The 17,606-nt window shown below is 38.2% G+C and overlaps 1 protein-coding gene across 2 annotated transcripts; it reads left to right on the plus strand.

The window, feature by feature from the left end:
- The first annotated feature begins 1,285 nt into the window (after positions 1–1,285).
- ARL6 (ADP ribosylation factor like GTPase 6) lies at positions 1,286–17,606 on the plus strand. Of its 2 annotated transcripts, none has more exons than XM_026038551.1 (8): positions 1,286–1,314; positions 4,068–4,218; positions 6,589–6,650; positions 7,714–7,782; positions 10,133–10,227; positions 13,446–13,575; positions 14,790–14,845; positions 17,271–17,606. In XM_026038551.1, exons 2-8 carry the CDS (start codon positions 4,096–4,098, stop codon positions 17,294–17,296), a joined length of 561 nt encoding a protein of 186 aa, XP_025894336.1. In that variant the 5' UTR covers positions 1,286–1,314; positions 4,068–4,095; the 3' UTR covers positions 17,297–17,606. The 2 variants fall into 2 exon arrangements, with proteins under 2 accessions (XP_025894336.1, XP_025894337.1); XM_026038552.1 differs by having other exon boundaries at positions 10,166–10,227.

Raw genomic sequence — 17,606 nt, forward strand, 5'->3', positions numbered from 1 at the left:
TAGTGTAATAGAATGCTCAGCTCTCAACATTAGGATGTTTTTAAGGTGAATTGCATTACATATGCCATCTATTTGCAGAAAGAATATGGGGTTTGGCAAAGCTACCTGCTGAGCAACATAATAAGAATTTTGTACAAAGTACAAGTTACTGATTATTATTGTATTTTATTTTTCTATGATTTCCTAAGAGGCATTATCAGGTCTTACAGATGGGGTAAGCCTGTTTATTAAGATATTTATTAGCAAATAAAAGTTACAGTACTGGTGGTTATTTCTGAGTTGATGTTTTTGTCTTGCCTTAATTTAGGGATACGATCATATCCAGGGAAGTCTGTCATAGAGGATCATCCAAAACAACCCTTAGTTGCTCTGAGTTGTTAAGGTGCCTCAGGGTTTTGGCATGGGTCAAGTTGCAGCAAAAGAACACGTGGCGCTCATACATCTACCACTTAACATTTATCACTGTAGTTTGTAATACTGTTCACTCTTGCGATCGTTCAGGGATCCACACAGCTCCTTCCATGCAACAATGTCTCTGCTGTTTTGAAAACTCTCACTAAAATGTATGGTTTTATAACTGACCGCATTGTTTAAATAATGCCAAGGCAATGCMCAGTGATTCACCAGCAAGTAAAGACCACCAAATAAAATATACAGCCTCTACCTCGTGAGGTTTAAAATGTGAGATTTACAATTCTATGCCGTGATGCTGTGCTTAGCCTACAGGAGCTGTCCTCTCCAACGCCAGTTACTGTAATCATCTAGGCCACAGGCTGGCTTAGGCTTTCCCTCTACACTGCACATCCACCCGGGGCCTGCTTAGGAACATGGATCCCTGCAAACGCCTGACCCTGCTGCCTTGGTCTCTTGTTGGCCAATGTAGGGCTTTTCTTTGCACAATTAACAGTAATCACCAAGCTGACTAATCTGAGCGCTCCCGCTGTAGCTCTGCTACAAAGGAAAGCAGCCCAGAGAAGCCCTTGCGTATGCGCTGGATGCGCGCACGCAGCCCGTGTGCGGCAACGCGCCTCCCGAGCGGCCGCCGCTGGCCGTTAACCGCTGGCCGGCCGCCGCCCGCAACGTGACCGTTGGGGCCCGCGCCAGGGGGCGGGGCCTCAACCAGAGGGGCGGGGCTCGGCGGGAACGGGGCGGAGCTCCGGCTGAGGGCGAGTCCGGCGGAAGAGGCGAGGCTGCGGCGGCGGAGGCGGGCGGGGGCGGGGCTTGGCGAGGGGGCGGGGATTTCCCCGGTAACGGCGCGAGCGGCGGCGGTTGGTGGCGGTTGGGGCCGGGCTGGGTGGCATCTTGCGGGTCGAGGTGCGTGCTGCGGCTGCGGGCTCCGTGCGCGCGGAGCTCTGCCCTCCTTCCCCGCAACCCTCCGCTGCCGGCCCGGGGCTGCTCGTCCTCCCCGGAGGCTTCGGAGCCGCCGCTGCGGCGGGGAGGCCCCTCCTGCAGGCCGAGCTCAGCAGCCGGCTCGCCCGCCCTTGGCGCCCCGGGGTCTTTCCGACTCCGGGTCTCGCTCAGAGCCTGGCGGGCGCAGGGCTGCTCTCTCGCTTGCTGTGAGAGTGGTGGGTCAAAAGGACCCCAGTAGTTGGAGTTTTAGATAGTACTAATCTTAAAGGGCCTCTTTAGGGTGGCCTGGGCAGCTCTGGTATCTCAGCGTTTAGTGTAAATAGTTATAAATCACCTGGATAATTTAGGCAATCCAACTCAGCGGAGTTTGGAATGGCATCTYTAAAGACTGCCTGGCCTGATCACTTGAAAACTCCAGGTACCCCCTTTGGATAGCACATGCTTCCCGCTGATAACCAGGGAGGTGGGCTGCGATGCAGGGCTCGGTAGTTATGGAAAAGAGGTGGCAGAGCTCGGGCCTCCATTCCTGGAGCCTCTGCAGGACTGTGTGTCACCTGAGGCTGTTGCACAGCCTGGTTAGTCACTGCTTTACTAAGAAGTGCCTATGTGAGCAGCTTGTCTTCCTTGAGAGTTTCACAGCCTGGTTAGTCACGGTGAATATCAATCGTTGATGCCTCAAAGAGACTTGATGTAGAGTGTAGGCTCTGATGTCGATTCATGGAGTTCGGGAACAAGGTATTTTAGCAAACTATTTCAAATAATTTAAGAATGAACCTAGCATTATACAATATTTACTGTCATAGCTTAAGTAGTAGTTGGCGAGAAAAGAATCTTATGTACTTAGATGCAAGTTACCTCARTGACAGCATCACCTGTCATGTCAGCTCAATGCAAATCTGGTTTCTATTGAAATTCCTATGTTTCATCTAAATTGCTTTCTCAAATGCTTGCCTTTTGAATTGAATATGTTTCATTTGTTCCAGGGAGCTGATCTTTTCACCTGTAACTCAKTTTTAGCTGAGGAGAGGGCTAACAAATCCAAAGTAATTTTTYGTCTTGGCATTTGTTATAAGAGTTTTTTAGGAAAATGACTGTAGTTRATGTGTTGCTAGAAAGTGTTTCTGGAGAATGTATTTTGGGCTTGGGTTTTAAATGTGACCTAGAAGCATCCAACAAATATTCACAAATGTGAACAAGAAGCATCCAATTTTTTTGCTCTTCTATTGAAGAGTGTCTGCAAGATTCACTCCTTCCCTATATGGTGGCCTCTTTTCATCTCAACCCTCAATATAGTGGATGAACTTAAGAGATCAGGGAGATGCCATGCTCCCTTCAGGTCACTATTTACCCCCTTTTTTCTTGAGTTACTTTGATTCATTGAGAGAGAAAGTGATGTTATGCATAGCCTAGTGTGTTTGGGCCTAGGAAAATGAACTGTAATCTCTGTTCTTTCAGAAGTCTTCCTGCTACATTCAGGATATTCTGTTGTCATCAACTTTTGATTAGCAAAAAAAAAGAAGAGGGAAAAAAAAAAAGAAGCCATTTCTGAAGACATTAGCAGTGCTTCTAGTCAAAAACTTGTAATGCTTCGGCACTTCTTTTATTTTTTTGAAATACGTTTTTGCTCAGCCATTTAATAGTTGAGTGATCTCCCCATTACAGGCTGTCACAAATCAGCTTAGAGGAAGGTACAATGAAAGTCAGCATTTCCTATTGAAAATTTGGTAATAAAATATTTGTGTCCTGGAGATGTTTTATCCTCTAGAATATAGTTCACAGTCTTAGTTGTGCAGAGGAGAGTGTGTTTCAATTAAAAAAAAAAAAAAAAACCACAATTCTTCTAGCAATATTTCATTGAGTGTGATGCAAATCTTTGTTTTCAGCTATATGATTGTTTAAGGTATTCTCAGCGCTAATCATTTAGAATGGACAAGAGTTGTTCTTGCAAACCGTGCTCAGTTAGGTATTGTAAGAGAGCACAATCATTGGAGTGAGCTCCCTCCCGTGTGTTGCTGCCGGGTAGCTTCAGTCAGACAGCTTCTGGGCAGGAATAGCAGTTTGGCTTCTACCTGACCTGCAGCTGAGTGTTACGTTGTCTAGCCTCGTATCCCTTGAATCTGTTATAAGCAGATTCTACTTTGAGTGAGCGAGTACCTAATTTGTATGTGTTAATATCAGCAAAGCTGGTACAATTAGCTGTTTCAGTTGAATTGACAGACCAGATTTTATTACAGTACATCACTTAGCAGGTGCTTAAAAAAGGCAAATACTGTGTTGTTTTGTTTTCTAAGTTATAACTATTTCTGACACTTTGAACAAAAATGCAATTGCTTTTTTTTTTTTTTTTTTTTTTCTCTTTTTTTCTCCCCTCTCGTTTTCAGTGGTTGGTAAGGAGATGTCATAGTTGTGCTGTTATTTGGAATGCTTAGAGGGATGCCAATACTGTTGCCCAGTGCCTCAAGGACATTGGTTATATAGACAAGGCTATAAACAGACAATCTACTTTTGTCTCAAGGCTTCTTCGCTATAATCCGCTTATGCTCCATTTACTTAGTGTACCAGGCAAGCCTGCTGTGGCAGTGTTCAGACAGTGTCTTATTTATACCCCTCTTTTAAAAGTTTAAGGACTTCTTAACACATGCCCACCTACTGTGCCAGCACCGCTGCACTTAGAACAGTTTTTGAATGGTTATTTCCTTCTCTCATCTTCTGAACAGGTGATTTCTGCGTATTTGGGCAAGAATTATGGGATTGTTTGACAAGCTAGCAGGATGGCTTGGGCTGAAGAAGAAGGAAGTTCATGTTTTGTGCCTTGGTTTGGACAACAGTGGCAAAACGACAATTATAAATAAATTAAAACCTTCAAATGTGAGTAACCTGCTTAATTCCCTGCTAACTTTCTTGCTGCAGAGTTGATGCTTGTTTCAACCGTTTTTACATGCTTATACACTAAATCTGACTATGGACAAGTGCTGATTTTTTGGCTTTTTATTTATTTCATGCAGTAGAAAAAATGAATAGAGTTCTGAATTAACTAAAGCTACATGTAAGCATGTACATGCATATTATGAAAACTAAAACCAACATYGCTAATGTGGTAGTCTTTTTAAGATTGCACAATAAGGAAGGGTTTATGATGGCTGAAATTMGGGTCTGGAACTTTCTTAAGTCACTTAAATGGTATGGATTTGCAATTACAATATATGTGCCAAACATTAGATGAATGCAGTTGTATAACAACCTGTCCTTGTCTGTATTTATTAYCATTTGCTATAAGGTCTTACCAAAATGTAATTAGTATATAATAAAAATAAAATAGAAAATAGTGAGAGATACAAATTGAATTCAACATTTTGAGAGTAGGATATCTTTCAAAGCAGTATTGGTTACACTTGCAGATCTTGAGCAAAATATAAAGTAGCATTACCTTGCTTTTAAGGAACTATTTTAACAATTAAAATTGCTTAAAGAATGAGARTAGATCAATTTCTGAGGCCATGCCCAGAGACAGAGGCTTGTTTCTCTCCATTATATGCATTTGAGAGACTGTTAAATTTTACTGTTTGTAGGAGGATGCAGCTTTTGTTCATTAACTTTCATTTTTATTTTATTTATTTGTCTGTAGAGTACCCATGGACATAGTTTAAAACTGGAACTTTAGTTGGAGAGCCTGCTACTGTTCACTTCCTAAGAATTATTCTTCTACTGAAAACTAAATAGATTTATAAAACTATCTGTTGCTAGTTGATCAAGGAAAAGATACAATTTGAATTGGGCAAATAATATACATATATATATTTATATATATGTATTATATCTTTTCAAAACCTTGATTATAGCAAAGTTTTGTGTCGTGCATTAAACAGCAAAAGATTCAGAGCTAGGGTTGAATATTTAAAGATTTATCACAATGATGGGTATAGGAGAAGGTCCCAAGAGAATTATTCAAGTAAAGAAAAAAAACATACTTTCGTTACTGCAAATCATGGGTATTTATTTCTGAGTATTTTCAATTAATCTGTTGTTCTAGGAAGGTCACTTTGCATACTATTTGTGTAAGTCCCACCCTTGCAACTTGATGTTCCTAAGAACTGCTTCTTGGCCTTGGGAGTGATACATTAGTTAACTGGCAATCAGTGTGTGCTTCCATTTTATTCTCCATCTGTTTGCAGTTACCTCTGTCAGGTCTGATAAATAAGTTTGAAATAAATGTTAAAGAAATAGCACCTCTTTTACTTCGCACAAAATTGTCACTTGAAGACAAGAACTGCTGACAAAGCTGATTATGATTCCTGAACTACTTTTTCTTGTGATGAAGCTGCAATGAAACAAACTAAGCTTGTTTCAGTTGTGTATGAGGAGGAGGAAGACACATAGATAGTCCTTGTAATAAGAGGCTGTAGAAAGTCTATAAAAGGGATTTTATGATACTTTGTCAGGCAGCTTTATATAATCTGTGGAATGTGCATTTTCTCCCTGCTTTGTATCTTTGCTCCTTAAAGAAGTTGTTTTGTTGTACCAACGTGGCTGATGAGCTGGTTTGCTGGCACAACAGTAAGCCTAGTTCTGAGTCGCATCTATTAGTAAAGCTGTATCTTTTGGCCTTCCTTTCTGGTAAATGATGATTTCCTCTAGTGATCTGATAGTTTTTATAGATCTCTACAATGAGGCCATTGTGTTATCTCTGCTGTTTGCTTTCCAGTGTCAGATGGATTCCTTTTGGTTTGAGTAAGGCAAATCTAGTGTATTGATAGACCTATGTCCCTTTTCTCTAAGAAGCTTGGGATACTTCACAGTGTCAACCCAAACAAARCTGTCATCTTCAGAGTGCAAAAATACTTGGATGTCAGTGGTAACTCTTCAGGCTATCATGTTCCATATTAACATATCTCATATTTATTTCATAGGTAGTATATGCATGTGTACACAACAATTCTAGTGTGAAAGGCAGGAGTTTTAAAACTGAAATGTCTTCCACTCTTAGGTTTTATCTAGTAGTATCTCCCCCTTTTTTAATCTAAAAAGTACCAGACTTTGATTTTGAATTATGGTACTTTTCTGGTAACTTCTTTAATACACAGTATCTAGATTTCTAGAAAGTTTGTATTGCACTGAATGCACTGAATGTGGTGGGGAGTGGGGGGAAAGATGTATAATGTATTCATGCTTTTGCATAGATGTCTATATTTAATGTTTASTAGCTTGAGTTTAAAGTATTTACTTTTTTTTTTTTTAAAGGCTCAAACTCAGGACATAGTTCCAACAATAGGGTTCAGTATAGAGAAATTCAAGACATCCAGGTAATATGGCCTCTTTAATTTGTTTATTTTAACAATAAGCCTGAATATACATGTAGTTGGACTTATTTTTCTCTTTCAGTGTGATGCTATTGAGTATAATGTGTGGTGGTGTCAGGAATGTCATTCAGTTTGCTGTTTGAACTAGTGTAGTATCCAGGTGTCCTAATAGTGGCATTCAGGAGTGGTAGTGTTAGAACATGTTTAATGTTATGTGGTGCTATAAAACTGTGTGTGGAAAAGCAGATAGTGTACAGGAGCATCTGATTTCCCAAGGAATTTAGGAATCAGGCACTTTTAGAGGCTTGAAGAGGGATAGTTGCTTGGAGAGTAGCCCATATTCCATTAAGCACTGTCACTGGAGAGATTCTGAAGAGATTGCAGTCTAATCTAATTAAATAAAAAATAGTGTTTACAGCCTCAGAAGTATAAAGATGGCAGGGGCAAAGGTCAAGAAAGGGAAGAGGAAATTATTAGTTGAACAAAAGCTGAGCTATAAGAAAAGCTAGGATACACAAATGTGAAGTGATGAGACAAAGGTGTTTGAAGGACATAATATTAGATATTTTAGTTTTGTAACTTCACAATATATTTTTAATGGGCACAGTCAGGCTTCAAACCAAGCAGCATGCCCCATTGGATGAGAGATCTGTAAGAAAATGTTTTTCCCTTGAGCTGACATGTAAAATTGATAGGTATTATATCTRTTACATACTCTTGTCATAAGAAGAGCCTGAATGAGAGCTTACTTCATATTTGATGTAATTTTATAACCAACTTAATTCTTGTATGCAGAAAATAYGCAAACACTATACATTTTTTATTGTGAAGTCTTTCTGTAGAAAGACCACAAAACTGGATACAATTTCAGGTACAGTACTAGTGTTCCTTTAGGAATCTTTTCTGTTTGATTAGAATTCAACCTTTTATTTTTTTTTGTTTTATATTCTGTTTTTACTTTGCTCCTTTTCTTGTCAAGGTAACAGATAATACTTTGTTTGCAGTTTTGTTCTTTGTTTCCATGCTTCATTCACTTTTTATTCACTTTTTTTTTTTCTTTTTGCAGTTTGTCTTTCACAGTATTTGATATGTCAGGCCAAGGCAGATACAGAAATCTCTGGGAACACTACTACAAGTAAGCGTATTGTTTATCTTATTGTTTGTTATTTATTGTTGTTCATGTTAACTGACATAAATGTTATTTAATCAAAGTATGGTAATACCTAGTGGTTAGAAGTGATTCAGAGAATACTTAAGACTTGGGTTGCACAGGGGGTCATTCTGTATGATCACAACTTTTCTTTCTTAAGAATGAAAATTTGGACATGTTGTTAACCAGAGTTCTTCAGGGACTTCTTGCTAACCCAAATTTTGAACATACTGGTGATGAGATATATGTGTTAAAACAAAAAAAAAAATCCATCTTGGAAGCGGGGGGGAGGGAAGAAAGAAAAAACCCTGTGATAAGCTGGGTGTCTTACAGGAAGAATAGAGAATAGAAAGGTATGTGTCATTTAGGACSCCGACGATGTTAACTGATGGCTGAGATTAAGAGGGAAGGGAGATGCCTTAGAATATAAGGCATATGTAACCAAGAACCCAACTAAATATTCTATAAATGTTATTTAATAAGCAGGATATTCACTGTACTTCTACCAATAAGTAGTACCAATATGATAGTATTTAGACGTCACTTGATCCGATTTACTTCTAATAAGCATTTTTGTTGTTTGATTATTATTCTCTAGGAATACCTGTTGTTGACCTAATTAAGGTGAACAGCACAATGAATTCCATAGAAATAGCTTGAGTTCTTTACCTTGAATATTTTAACATTGCTGCTTGTTTCATGTGACAATGTAACTTTTACTCTGAGATCTGTCATCTTCTGCTATAGAAATGCATTAATACGCAACTTGTATGAGGAAGACATTTTCAGAATTGTTCACAATTGTTCACAAATGCATCTCTCAATTTGCATTTCAGTGGCTGATTTCCATAAGGTGCTCTCAAAATGCTAGTTAAAATCATTTAACTGCAGTGACTTATCCCTTGTGTGCCATAAACTGCTTTTATCATGTTCATGATTTTTCTAAAAGGGAATTTCTTGGRTAGTGCTGGCAGTGAAATGTGCATTTTATCCACTTTTCTGATTCAGTGCGGTAGTCAAATATCTCAGTTTTAACTTAGCTAAACATAMTATAGGTATAAAGATGTACTATGTTTTGGTTATAAAGTTAAGCAATAATAAGTTTTACAATTGCAAAATTCCAATTAAATCTTACCAAATATTTGGGTATAAGCAGGTGCTTGAGAGTACTTAAAACTGTTCTCCCTTTTAACTTGAAACTATCTCCTATGTTATTGTCAAAGTTTGCTTCTCTTAAAGATTTTTAAGCTTATGCTTATGCTCTTAGCTTTGCAAATATGTGACAGTATTTTGGGGTATGTATGTTTACTAGAATTCTTGATACTTCTGTAGAAATGTTGTAYATTCATGAAAATTGTTTAGGCATTCTCAGCTAATATGCAGCTTTGTTTACAGTTTTTCTGTCCTGTGCCTCAAAACAGAATGGGTCTTCCCATGCAATCATAGGCTGATCAAGTTATTTCTGTTATTCAGTAGGTCTAGAATTGTTTCTTACCAAATTATGCTGAAGGTGCGTGGTGCTGAAGAGGTGAGACTACATTAGTAATGATCTCRTTTGGAAATGCAAAATGAAGGAGAAACATATCTACATGTATTAAGCAAATGAAAAATTATTTTTTGTGGCTCTTTAGTGAATTAAGATGAACAGTTAGACTTTGCTTTCAAATACAAAATGGAGCATTGTCATAAAATATTAATAATACCCTGAAATCCTGAGCTGCATAGCAGTTATAGGTATTGCGTCAGTTGTCATAACACCAAGGAACATGTGTTAATGATTCTGAAATTTGAAAGTTTTCACACGTGATACTCAAAACAAAAAATCCCATACTGTTTGTGCAGACATCTGTCRAAGTTATGACTGTGGAGGTCCCGTTTTTATGAAGGTTAATTGATCTTTCTCTAAACAAACTTGTTTTAGCTTTAGGAACTAAAGGATTTTGATACAAAACTAATTCTTGAGGTTTTCTTTGTATATTTACCGTATCAGCATTGCAGTTGGTTACATTTCAGAGATGAATTTTCTGCCTCAGTAGGGAAATTAAGGTTTTCTGGAGGATCCATATAGACTGAATCTTACAGGACTTAAAAAAAAAAAAAAAAAAAAAAAAAAAAACAAGCAACCTCATGTCTCAGAATGCTTCTACGCTGGTAACCAAAAGGTTGAATTTCAGGAATAGGCCTAGATTTAAATATTGGTGGTAAATGACAACAGGAAATAGAGGGGGGAAAATCAGGCTTGTTTATTCTTTTTGGTGTTTCTTCTAAAGCGTTTTCTTAACCAAACTTTAAGAGAACCTGTAATTTGCCTCTTTACTCTTTTTATATTATGCAGAGAAGGCCAAGCCATTATTTTTGTCATTGATAGCAGTGACAAATTAAGAATGGTTGTGGCCAAAGAAGAGCTTGACACCCTTCTGAATCATCCAGGTGAGGAGGCTTTTTTTTCCCCCCTTCTCTCTCCATATTTGTTATATTGTTTTAAGAAAAAAAACCTTATTTGGCACATTCTTCATGCTACATAGTTTACAAATATTTTAGCCATTCATGAATACCAGACTTGACTATTATTCACACCTGTTCAGATTTAGACTTGGATTGTGTGTCAGTGAATTATGAGTTGGATTGGTCTCTAATCTCTGTAGACCAAAATTTGTGTTGTTTTGAGGCAAAATAAATTTGGAGACTTACAGAAATTGGAGTGCTTGTATGCAGACACTAACAAATATCACAAATTTTGAAAATAATTGTTAATTTCTCTAAAATTTTAGGGTTTTTTTCATTGTCATTATTAGGCTTTTGAAGTGTGGGGGCCTTTCTTTGTTTGCTTGTGTTTTGATTACATTGTRGCCAGGTGTAGTGGTGGGTCATCGCACCAATCAGGTCTAGCTGTCTACAGAAGGATGTGGGATAGAAAGGGATGGGAGAGGATTCATGAAGAGAGGCTTGGTTTTCGGGTTTTTTTAATATACTTTTTTTATTAAGTTTTGAAAATTGCTGACTTTGTCCCAATTTCTTCTTCCACGTGGTCAGTATTATTGCAACTAAATTGTGTATTTGTAAGCATTGTGTAACTTTCAAATTGGCGTTTAGCAACTTAGTTTCTCTGCCTAAGCGGTGTCTAAAACTACATGCAGGAAACTTTAAAAGTGAAATCTTGCTGTAATGTCTCTTATTTCTTACACTTGTATATGCTTACTTTCTGGGATGAGAAAATGGCGAAAAGGAAAAACTGGCTTGTGTGTCTGTAACAAAGAATAGTAGTGTGCGATATGGGCAATTAGGAGCCTATGCTTTTATTTTCCATGCACATCACRTAATACATGAGTTCATTCCAGAGATGCTGTAGATAGCTCTGTGTGTGTGCTGACTGGGCCCTCTTTATKTCATGTTCAAAGTTTTGGGCCAGTTCAAATGCAGGCAGAAAACAAGACAGTTAGGCAAAAAAAAACCCAAAGAGTAGTGTAAGGTGAGCCAAAGGCTGCAGATAGATTACCCGCAGGCCAGTGAACTTTGGAACAAGGCAGGAATCAACCATGTTGGTGAAAAGGCAATTCTTCTGCTAAAATGGAAGCCACATTAAGTGAAATCTTTCATAGTAAGGAACTAATTTATTATAGGGCAATAGGTGAAGATGTTAAAGATGCTGAGATGCACACTTACAGGGGTTTTCTTTGTTGTTGTTTAGATATTAATAGCTTATAAATGATGATTTCATAAGACAGGGCCCTTCTGTTTCTGAAACARTAGTGTCATCTAGTTCTGAAAAACCATGGTAGTGGCCACCTAGCAAGTTCCTTGCAGTCAGGAAAGGGCAATTTTGGATTTTTGCTGTGGGATAGCCCAGCAGAAATGCAGCTATAGYGCTCCTGTTGCATCATTTTGGATTTTAATAGGTCTTAACGCTAGATCCAAAGACAGTGAAGAATCTTCTGGTAGTGCTTGATTACAGTAGATATTAACAAAGTCTACAGATATTTTACAAGTTCAGCAATACTTTTATTTTTCATTACTGTTCTACCTTTCCCTCACACGGCCTGGTTATCCCCCGTGTATATTTCTACCTTTGCGAGCTTCCTGGAGTGGTTAAATGTGTGTGTTTACTTAAGAAGAGCTTGAATTTAATTGAATGGTGGTTAGCAGCCTTGAGTCAATCCCTGGATTTGAAAGTCTTAGCAATCTGCCAGTAAAATAGAAAATTTCATCAGTTTTTGCTAGATTTTGCAGGGAGTGGTCAGGTGAGAGGGAGTGATCAAAATGTAATTTGATGTACTGCATTAGTAGTGTTAGAGGTTATGCTAGCTGGGGCTGCTTTATAAATCAGAGCTGTAAATTATTTGTTTAAATGGAAAACATTCTACAAATAATTGATTTTATAATGATCTCTTATCATTTTAATTGAAAAGGAAAAGAAAATAGTTTCAGGTAGGGAAGAAAGTTGAAAAAATCGTTAGCCTTTTGGTAAGCACTCATGACCGCTGAGTATAGGTTCTTGTGGTGTTATCTTCACCTATTATGTGGGAAGTTTGAGTAGAGGGAGTTGAAAAGGTCCTAGCTTTTTTTCCTGTATGAAATAACTTCTTCAGGGACTTGTTTGTCAATTGAGTTTGCTTGTTCTTTAATTTTACTATTTTAAGAGTCTGTAGGTTAGTTTGTCATCACATGTTTTTTTAATTTATTTTGCTATGAAGATTGAGAAACTCAGATTTAATTTGATCCTGTAGTTCACCTTTTATTTTTATCACATGAAAAATGCTCACAGGTTTGATGAAGTGTCTTGTATAAGTGTGTTCTTTTAAATGCATCTGTGTAGTCCCTTAAAACTAGGTTGGGGAGAGTTTGCTTTGTGTCCTTCCAGGGACTCTTGAGTCTTACTGTAGTAATCAGAGAGCCTTATGCCTTTCCTGGGTTTCCAGGGATGGTCTGTTTAGTTTATTCAGACATCTCCAAGCATGTTAACTCTTGTATGTGTAAGTATGCCAGGAATTAACAGTCATCCAAGGTCTTTGGTTTGATCGGTGCTTCCTGCCTGTAGCTGAGAAGAGCTTCTGGAAAAGAAGCCATTGTTTGAATGAAGGTGGGGTAAGGTTTGTGGGTTTTGTTTTTGTTCCGTTTTGGTTTTAATTCTATGAACTTTAAAAAAAAGGGACACTGCCCAATATACTAAAGGATAATTTGGACTGTCCTAATGCAAAACTCTTGCACAGGTATGAATAAACACATATTGCTCTTCTGTCCATTTTAAACTGTCCATTCATCACTAAACAGTTATGGGTAATATTTTTAGGTAGTTGTTTGATCTCCTTTTCCCTAACTTGACCAGAAATTTACACTGTGTGTGTATGTAACACATGGTGTAAATATATGCATATACACRCAAACRTGTAATATATATAAATATATATGTGGTGGGTGGTTGGAGAGAGGGCTTGGAAGGTTCAAAGACGTGCCAGAAGTTTTGGGAGCATTCTTGAAGTTTTCATCAGAGGCCACGAGACCCCACAGTGTGCATCTTGTTAGGATACAGCCCTCCAAGAATTGCAATTACAGGTGAGCAAAATATCCTCTTTTACTGTTGACAGTTTTATTACTTGCAGAGATCAAGTGTTGCAACATGTTATGGTAGTTCTACTTCTGCTTATGCCTAGATATTAAGCACCGTCGACTGCCTATTCTGTTCTTTGCTAACAAGATGGACCTCAGGGATGCAATATCATCTGTGAAAGTTTCTCAGTTATTGTCATTAGAAAACATCAAAGACAAACCCTGGCATATCTGGTAAATTGCTGCTTCTACCCTTTTACTGCTTTTAGTGTGTAGATTTGCACTCTCATGCACTCAGTATTATATAGCATTAATGAAATTAGCCAGTTCAGGGGCTGTATTTGTGGAAACAGTAGTAACATTACAGCACTTTCTAGAAATGTGTTTTAAAAGAACAGTGCAGTATAGGACTGAACTGGAAAAAAAATCCAAAGAAAACTCTAATCCACATAATGCAATGGAGGACTTATCATGAAGTCCAGAATCATTATCACGATTGGAACAACAGTTGCCGTTATTATTGCTGGGAAAGTGAGCAGAACAGGTACCAGAGTGTTGCTGTTAGAACTGCAGGATTCAGAATGCCCATGGTAAAACCTATTTGAATTGTTTTCTTCCACTCTTCAAACACCCTAGTAAAACCCATAGGGATGAAAGGCCACCTGGTAAACTGTTCCTGTGTAATTCACTTGGACAGTATTGTTGTACTTAATATTTTAGTGTTGTTGTTGTTTTTTAGTTTTAAGAACAAGTTGGAGGGCTTTTTTTTTTTTTTTTTTTTTTTTTTTTTTTTTTGTATGTGTTATAGAATTTAGATTTCGGTTAAAATGTTCAGTTATTGTAACTATAAGGGAAATATCAGCAACTAAATGCTGCTAAAACCTTAGATTTTCTTATTGAACTGGATTATTCCCTCTTCTCCGTGTAGTCTCGTRTTGATACCTGTTGACAGAGTTCATTGGCAGATGTGAGGGTGAAGTACACACTGCGCCTTTCTCCTCCCACATTCCARCAGCCCCTCTGTGTAAGAGCTGGGTAGGAAGAGAGACGGTTTCATCACTGTTGCTGTGGGTAATGGAAAGCTCCCTTATWGCCTTGTCTGCAGGTGTTACCTCAGCACACCTGCAGTGGAACAGGCTCTCTTAGGTAGGAGCTCTTCTGGAGCCCCTCAGCTACTTTTAGAAATGTTTTCCCTACCTTGAAGCAAGAGTGGTTACTCAAAAATAGAACAGATTACATGTTGGAATGATGCTCCTRTGTTGGGGAGGTGCATTGAATATGTAATTAGAAAAGCTGCTTCTCCATGTAAAGAAAATATTAGTAAACTGCACCTGATGATACATTTCAATTCTGTGAATTACAGGGTGGGTGGGTGTGTATATATAAAGAATCCACTAAAACTTGTTTGTTTGCAGTGTTTTCTGAAGTTATTTCATTGTTTCTTTTAGTGCCAGTGATGCTCTCAAAGGAGAAGGATTACAAGAAGGTGTGGATTGGCTCCAAGGTATATCCCGCTTTTTCTTCCTATATTTTAATGTCATTATTAACATCATAATCTCCCATTTTGTAAGTTTTTGTTCTTTATTACTTCCTTTGTTTTCTTTCTGTCCACTTGTGCTATCAGATCAAATCACACAGTGAGTACTTMTGCTATATCTGATACTTGTCTTTGATTTGCCTCCCAAACATACACAGCAGAAAGATCATGTCAGTTGCTCTGGCAAGAGTGTGGAGGGTAACGCTTATTCTTGGGAGCAACGCAACGCTGCTTCTTACAGACAGTATTAATACAAGCTGCTCATGAGCTTCAGATTATTCTTGTGGTCGTTCAGGCTGTTCTGAGATTACTCTTACTGTCTTGTTTCAGTTTTGCTTATATAATGTTAAGCATCTTGAAATGCCGAATAAGCAGGCTGGAAAAACAGCAAGGGATGTGGGGATAATCATACAATTTTTCATCTCCAGTTTTTAATCTAGAGCCAAAATAAGAACAAGTCACTTCATATGCGTTTTAGCATATGCAGTTATTCATAACTAATTAAAAACAATCAGACCTGGATTAGATCATATGTTAGGTACACTTTTTCTAATCACAAACTTGGTATTGATGCTGTGTACTACAGTATGTTGTATTGATCCAGACTTGGTCTCTCTTGTCCTCCCAGGCCCTGCTAGATATATAGAATAGTGAAGTGTGATGTTTTGGTAGACCTCCCTTAATTCTAGCTTATCCCGTCTAATGTATGTAGCTTAAATGGTGTGTGTGTGAGGCGGCGCAGAGTGCTTTGAGGCTGAGCCCAGTGTGGAAGGCAGTTTCCGCGGCCTCGGGGCGTGCTGCTGTGCTGCGGCCGCCAGATGTCAGTGCTGCTCCGGAGTGAGAGCGGCGCAGTGCCGCTTTCCTGCTRATGGCAGTGAAGGGCACCCAGCGTCCTTCAAGGCTGACACTGCCTCCGCCTACCGGGGACTCTCCATTCTACGTAGGGGCCTTCCTGCTAATTAGAAAGAGAGCTTATTGCTGTATCGCACAATASCAAATTGCTTAGTTGTGCGTTCAGAGCAAGGAGAACTAGCAAAGAATTGGTATTTACGGAGTGGTCTACATCCTCACAGAAGGAAAGGTGTATCCTCCACGATGTAGAACCTTTCCATGATGGAAAACAGAAAGCTTACTACCAAGCTTTCTTCCTTTCTGAATCCTATCTCAGAAGGCAGATTTCCAGGAATCTTCTGAAGTGCTTTCAGTCCAAATTTGGAATCTTATATTTGTACATTACAAATATAACATTTGTTATATTTGTACATAGTTTCAAGCTAGTCAAAAGATCTCAAATGATTGTCCAAATATTTTGTCAGAAAATATTTGATTAAGCTGTTAATGTATATTTTTTCAAGTATCACTACCCAGCTCTGCTCTTATTCATTTGTAAAATTGTAGCTGTTTGCTTTCTGAACTAAAATAATTCCTGCATGAGTTTTATCTGAGCAAGTTCCTTTGAACTCCCTTACAGAAAGTTTAGGGGATTGGGTTTAAGCTGGATTGTTGCTTAAGCTTATACAGTTTGGCAGTTATATGTTTAATGGACTGAGCTCTTGAGTGTGGAGGGGGTTTGTTTGTTTGCTCTTCTGCATTTCAAGAGTGAATTTCTACTGCCATTTTCCTGGCATGCCATTTCCTGCCCTTTTTTCTAAGAGTACTGTGGGGATGGGGATTTGGAAACCACAGCCCTAAGTTCCATCACTCCCTAAATTACACTGGGGGTGTCGAATGCTTCTGTGGAGGAGCAGTCACCTGTTTTAATGAATGTACTCTCCTTATCAGTAGTCRTGCTTTTATTAGGTACTTTTCTCATACCCCTGTATAGATAGTCGTTTAATTTTTTTTGGAGAGGAAATGTGATGTTGTCTTCTCTCTTTAGCAAATACTGAATATAGCAGTCTGCTGCTTTCCACATTTTGTGCTAGGGATGCAGTATATTTATGCTAGATAAGGATGTGTTGGAAGCTTAATTTAGAAGCAGCAATCAGGCAACAATATGGAGAAATGTGGTTATTGAGAGCAAGGATGTTCTCGTGAATTATGCAGGAGCAAAATTTAAATCCTTTAGAATTCATAGCTGTTGAGGAGCTTAGTTCTTGTTTAGTTGCTTGGACGCTGAAATGTGTCTGCTGAAATGCCTAAAAAAGGCGAAAATGGAATTCTGATGAAAATTGTTGCTTTTTCATTAGCAGCTTGGGGGAAATTTACTTGACTATGGAGGAGGTTCAAAAGTAGATGAAAGAACAAGTTGGAAATAGAGCTGCATTGTCCACTTTTATTAATTCATATAATTCTGTAACCTCAATATAGTGGCTTATATTTTCAAATATTTAAATATAGCAAGAATTCATCTTCCTTGTTTTTAAGAGTAACTCTTTCTTTTTATTACCAGATCAGATTCAAGCAATGAAGACATGAGAGGTCAATAAAACATGTATGCCACTGTCTTATAAACATTGTCAGTAAATGTATAGACCTCTTGTAAAGGAGGAAAGATTTAATGAAAAACAAAGAATTCACCGAAATATTCTGTATTCTTTTGTTCTCTTTTAGTATCTCAAAGTAACTGAACCTTTTAGTAAGCGTAGCACCTTAGGTGTGCACATCCGTGCATTAAACTGAATCTTTTGACTGGAGAGCATATTTAAAACAACAACAACAAAAACTCTTTGTGTTAACAGTAAGCATCTGCAATCATTTGAGCTTTAGGTGATAATTATGTCTTCTA

The sequence above is a fragment of the Nothoprocta perdicaria genome, unplaced genomic scaffold (genome assembly GCF_003342845.1).
Source record: "Nothoprocta perdicaria isolate Ctin4 unplaced genomic scaffold, notPer1 scaffold_212, whole genome shotgun sequence".
Taxonomy (NCBI): Eukaryota; Metazoa; Chordata; class Aves; order Tinamiformes; family Tinamidae; genus Nothoprocta; species Nothoprocta perdicaria.

What these genes read in the sequence shown, in the direction of transcription:
- ARL6 (XM_026038551.1), top strand. Translation starts at nt 4,096, where the DNA reads ATGGGATTGTTTGACAAGCTAGCAGGATGGCTTGGGCTGAAGAAGAAG. An exon ending in ATAAATTAAAACCTTCAAAT is followed by an intron (nt 4,219 to 6,588) that starts GTGAGTAACCTG and finishes TTTTTTTTAAAG; the next exon opens with GCTCAAACTCAGGACATAGT. An exon ending in AGGTGTGGATTGGCTCCAAG is followed by an intron (nt 14,846 to 17,270) that starts GTATATCCCGCT and finishes TTTTATTACCAG; the next exon opens with ATCAGATTCAAGCAATGAAG.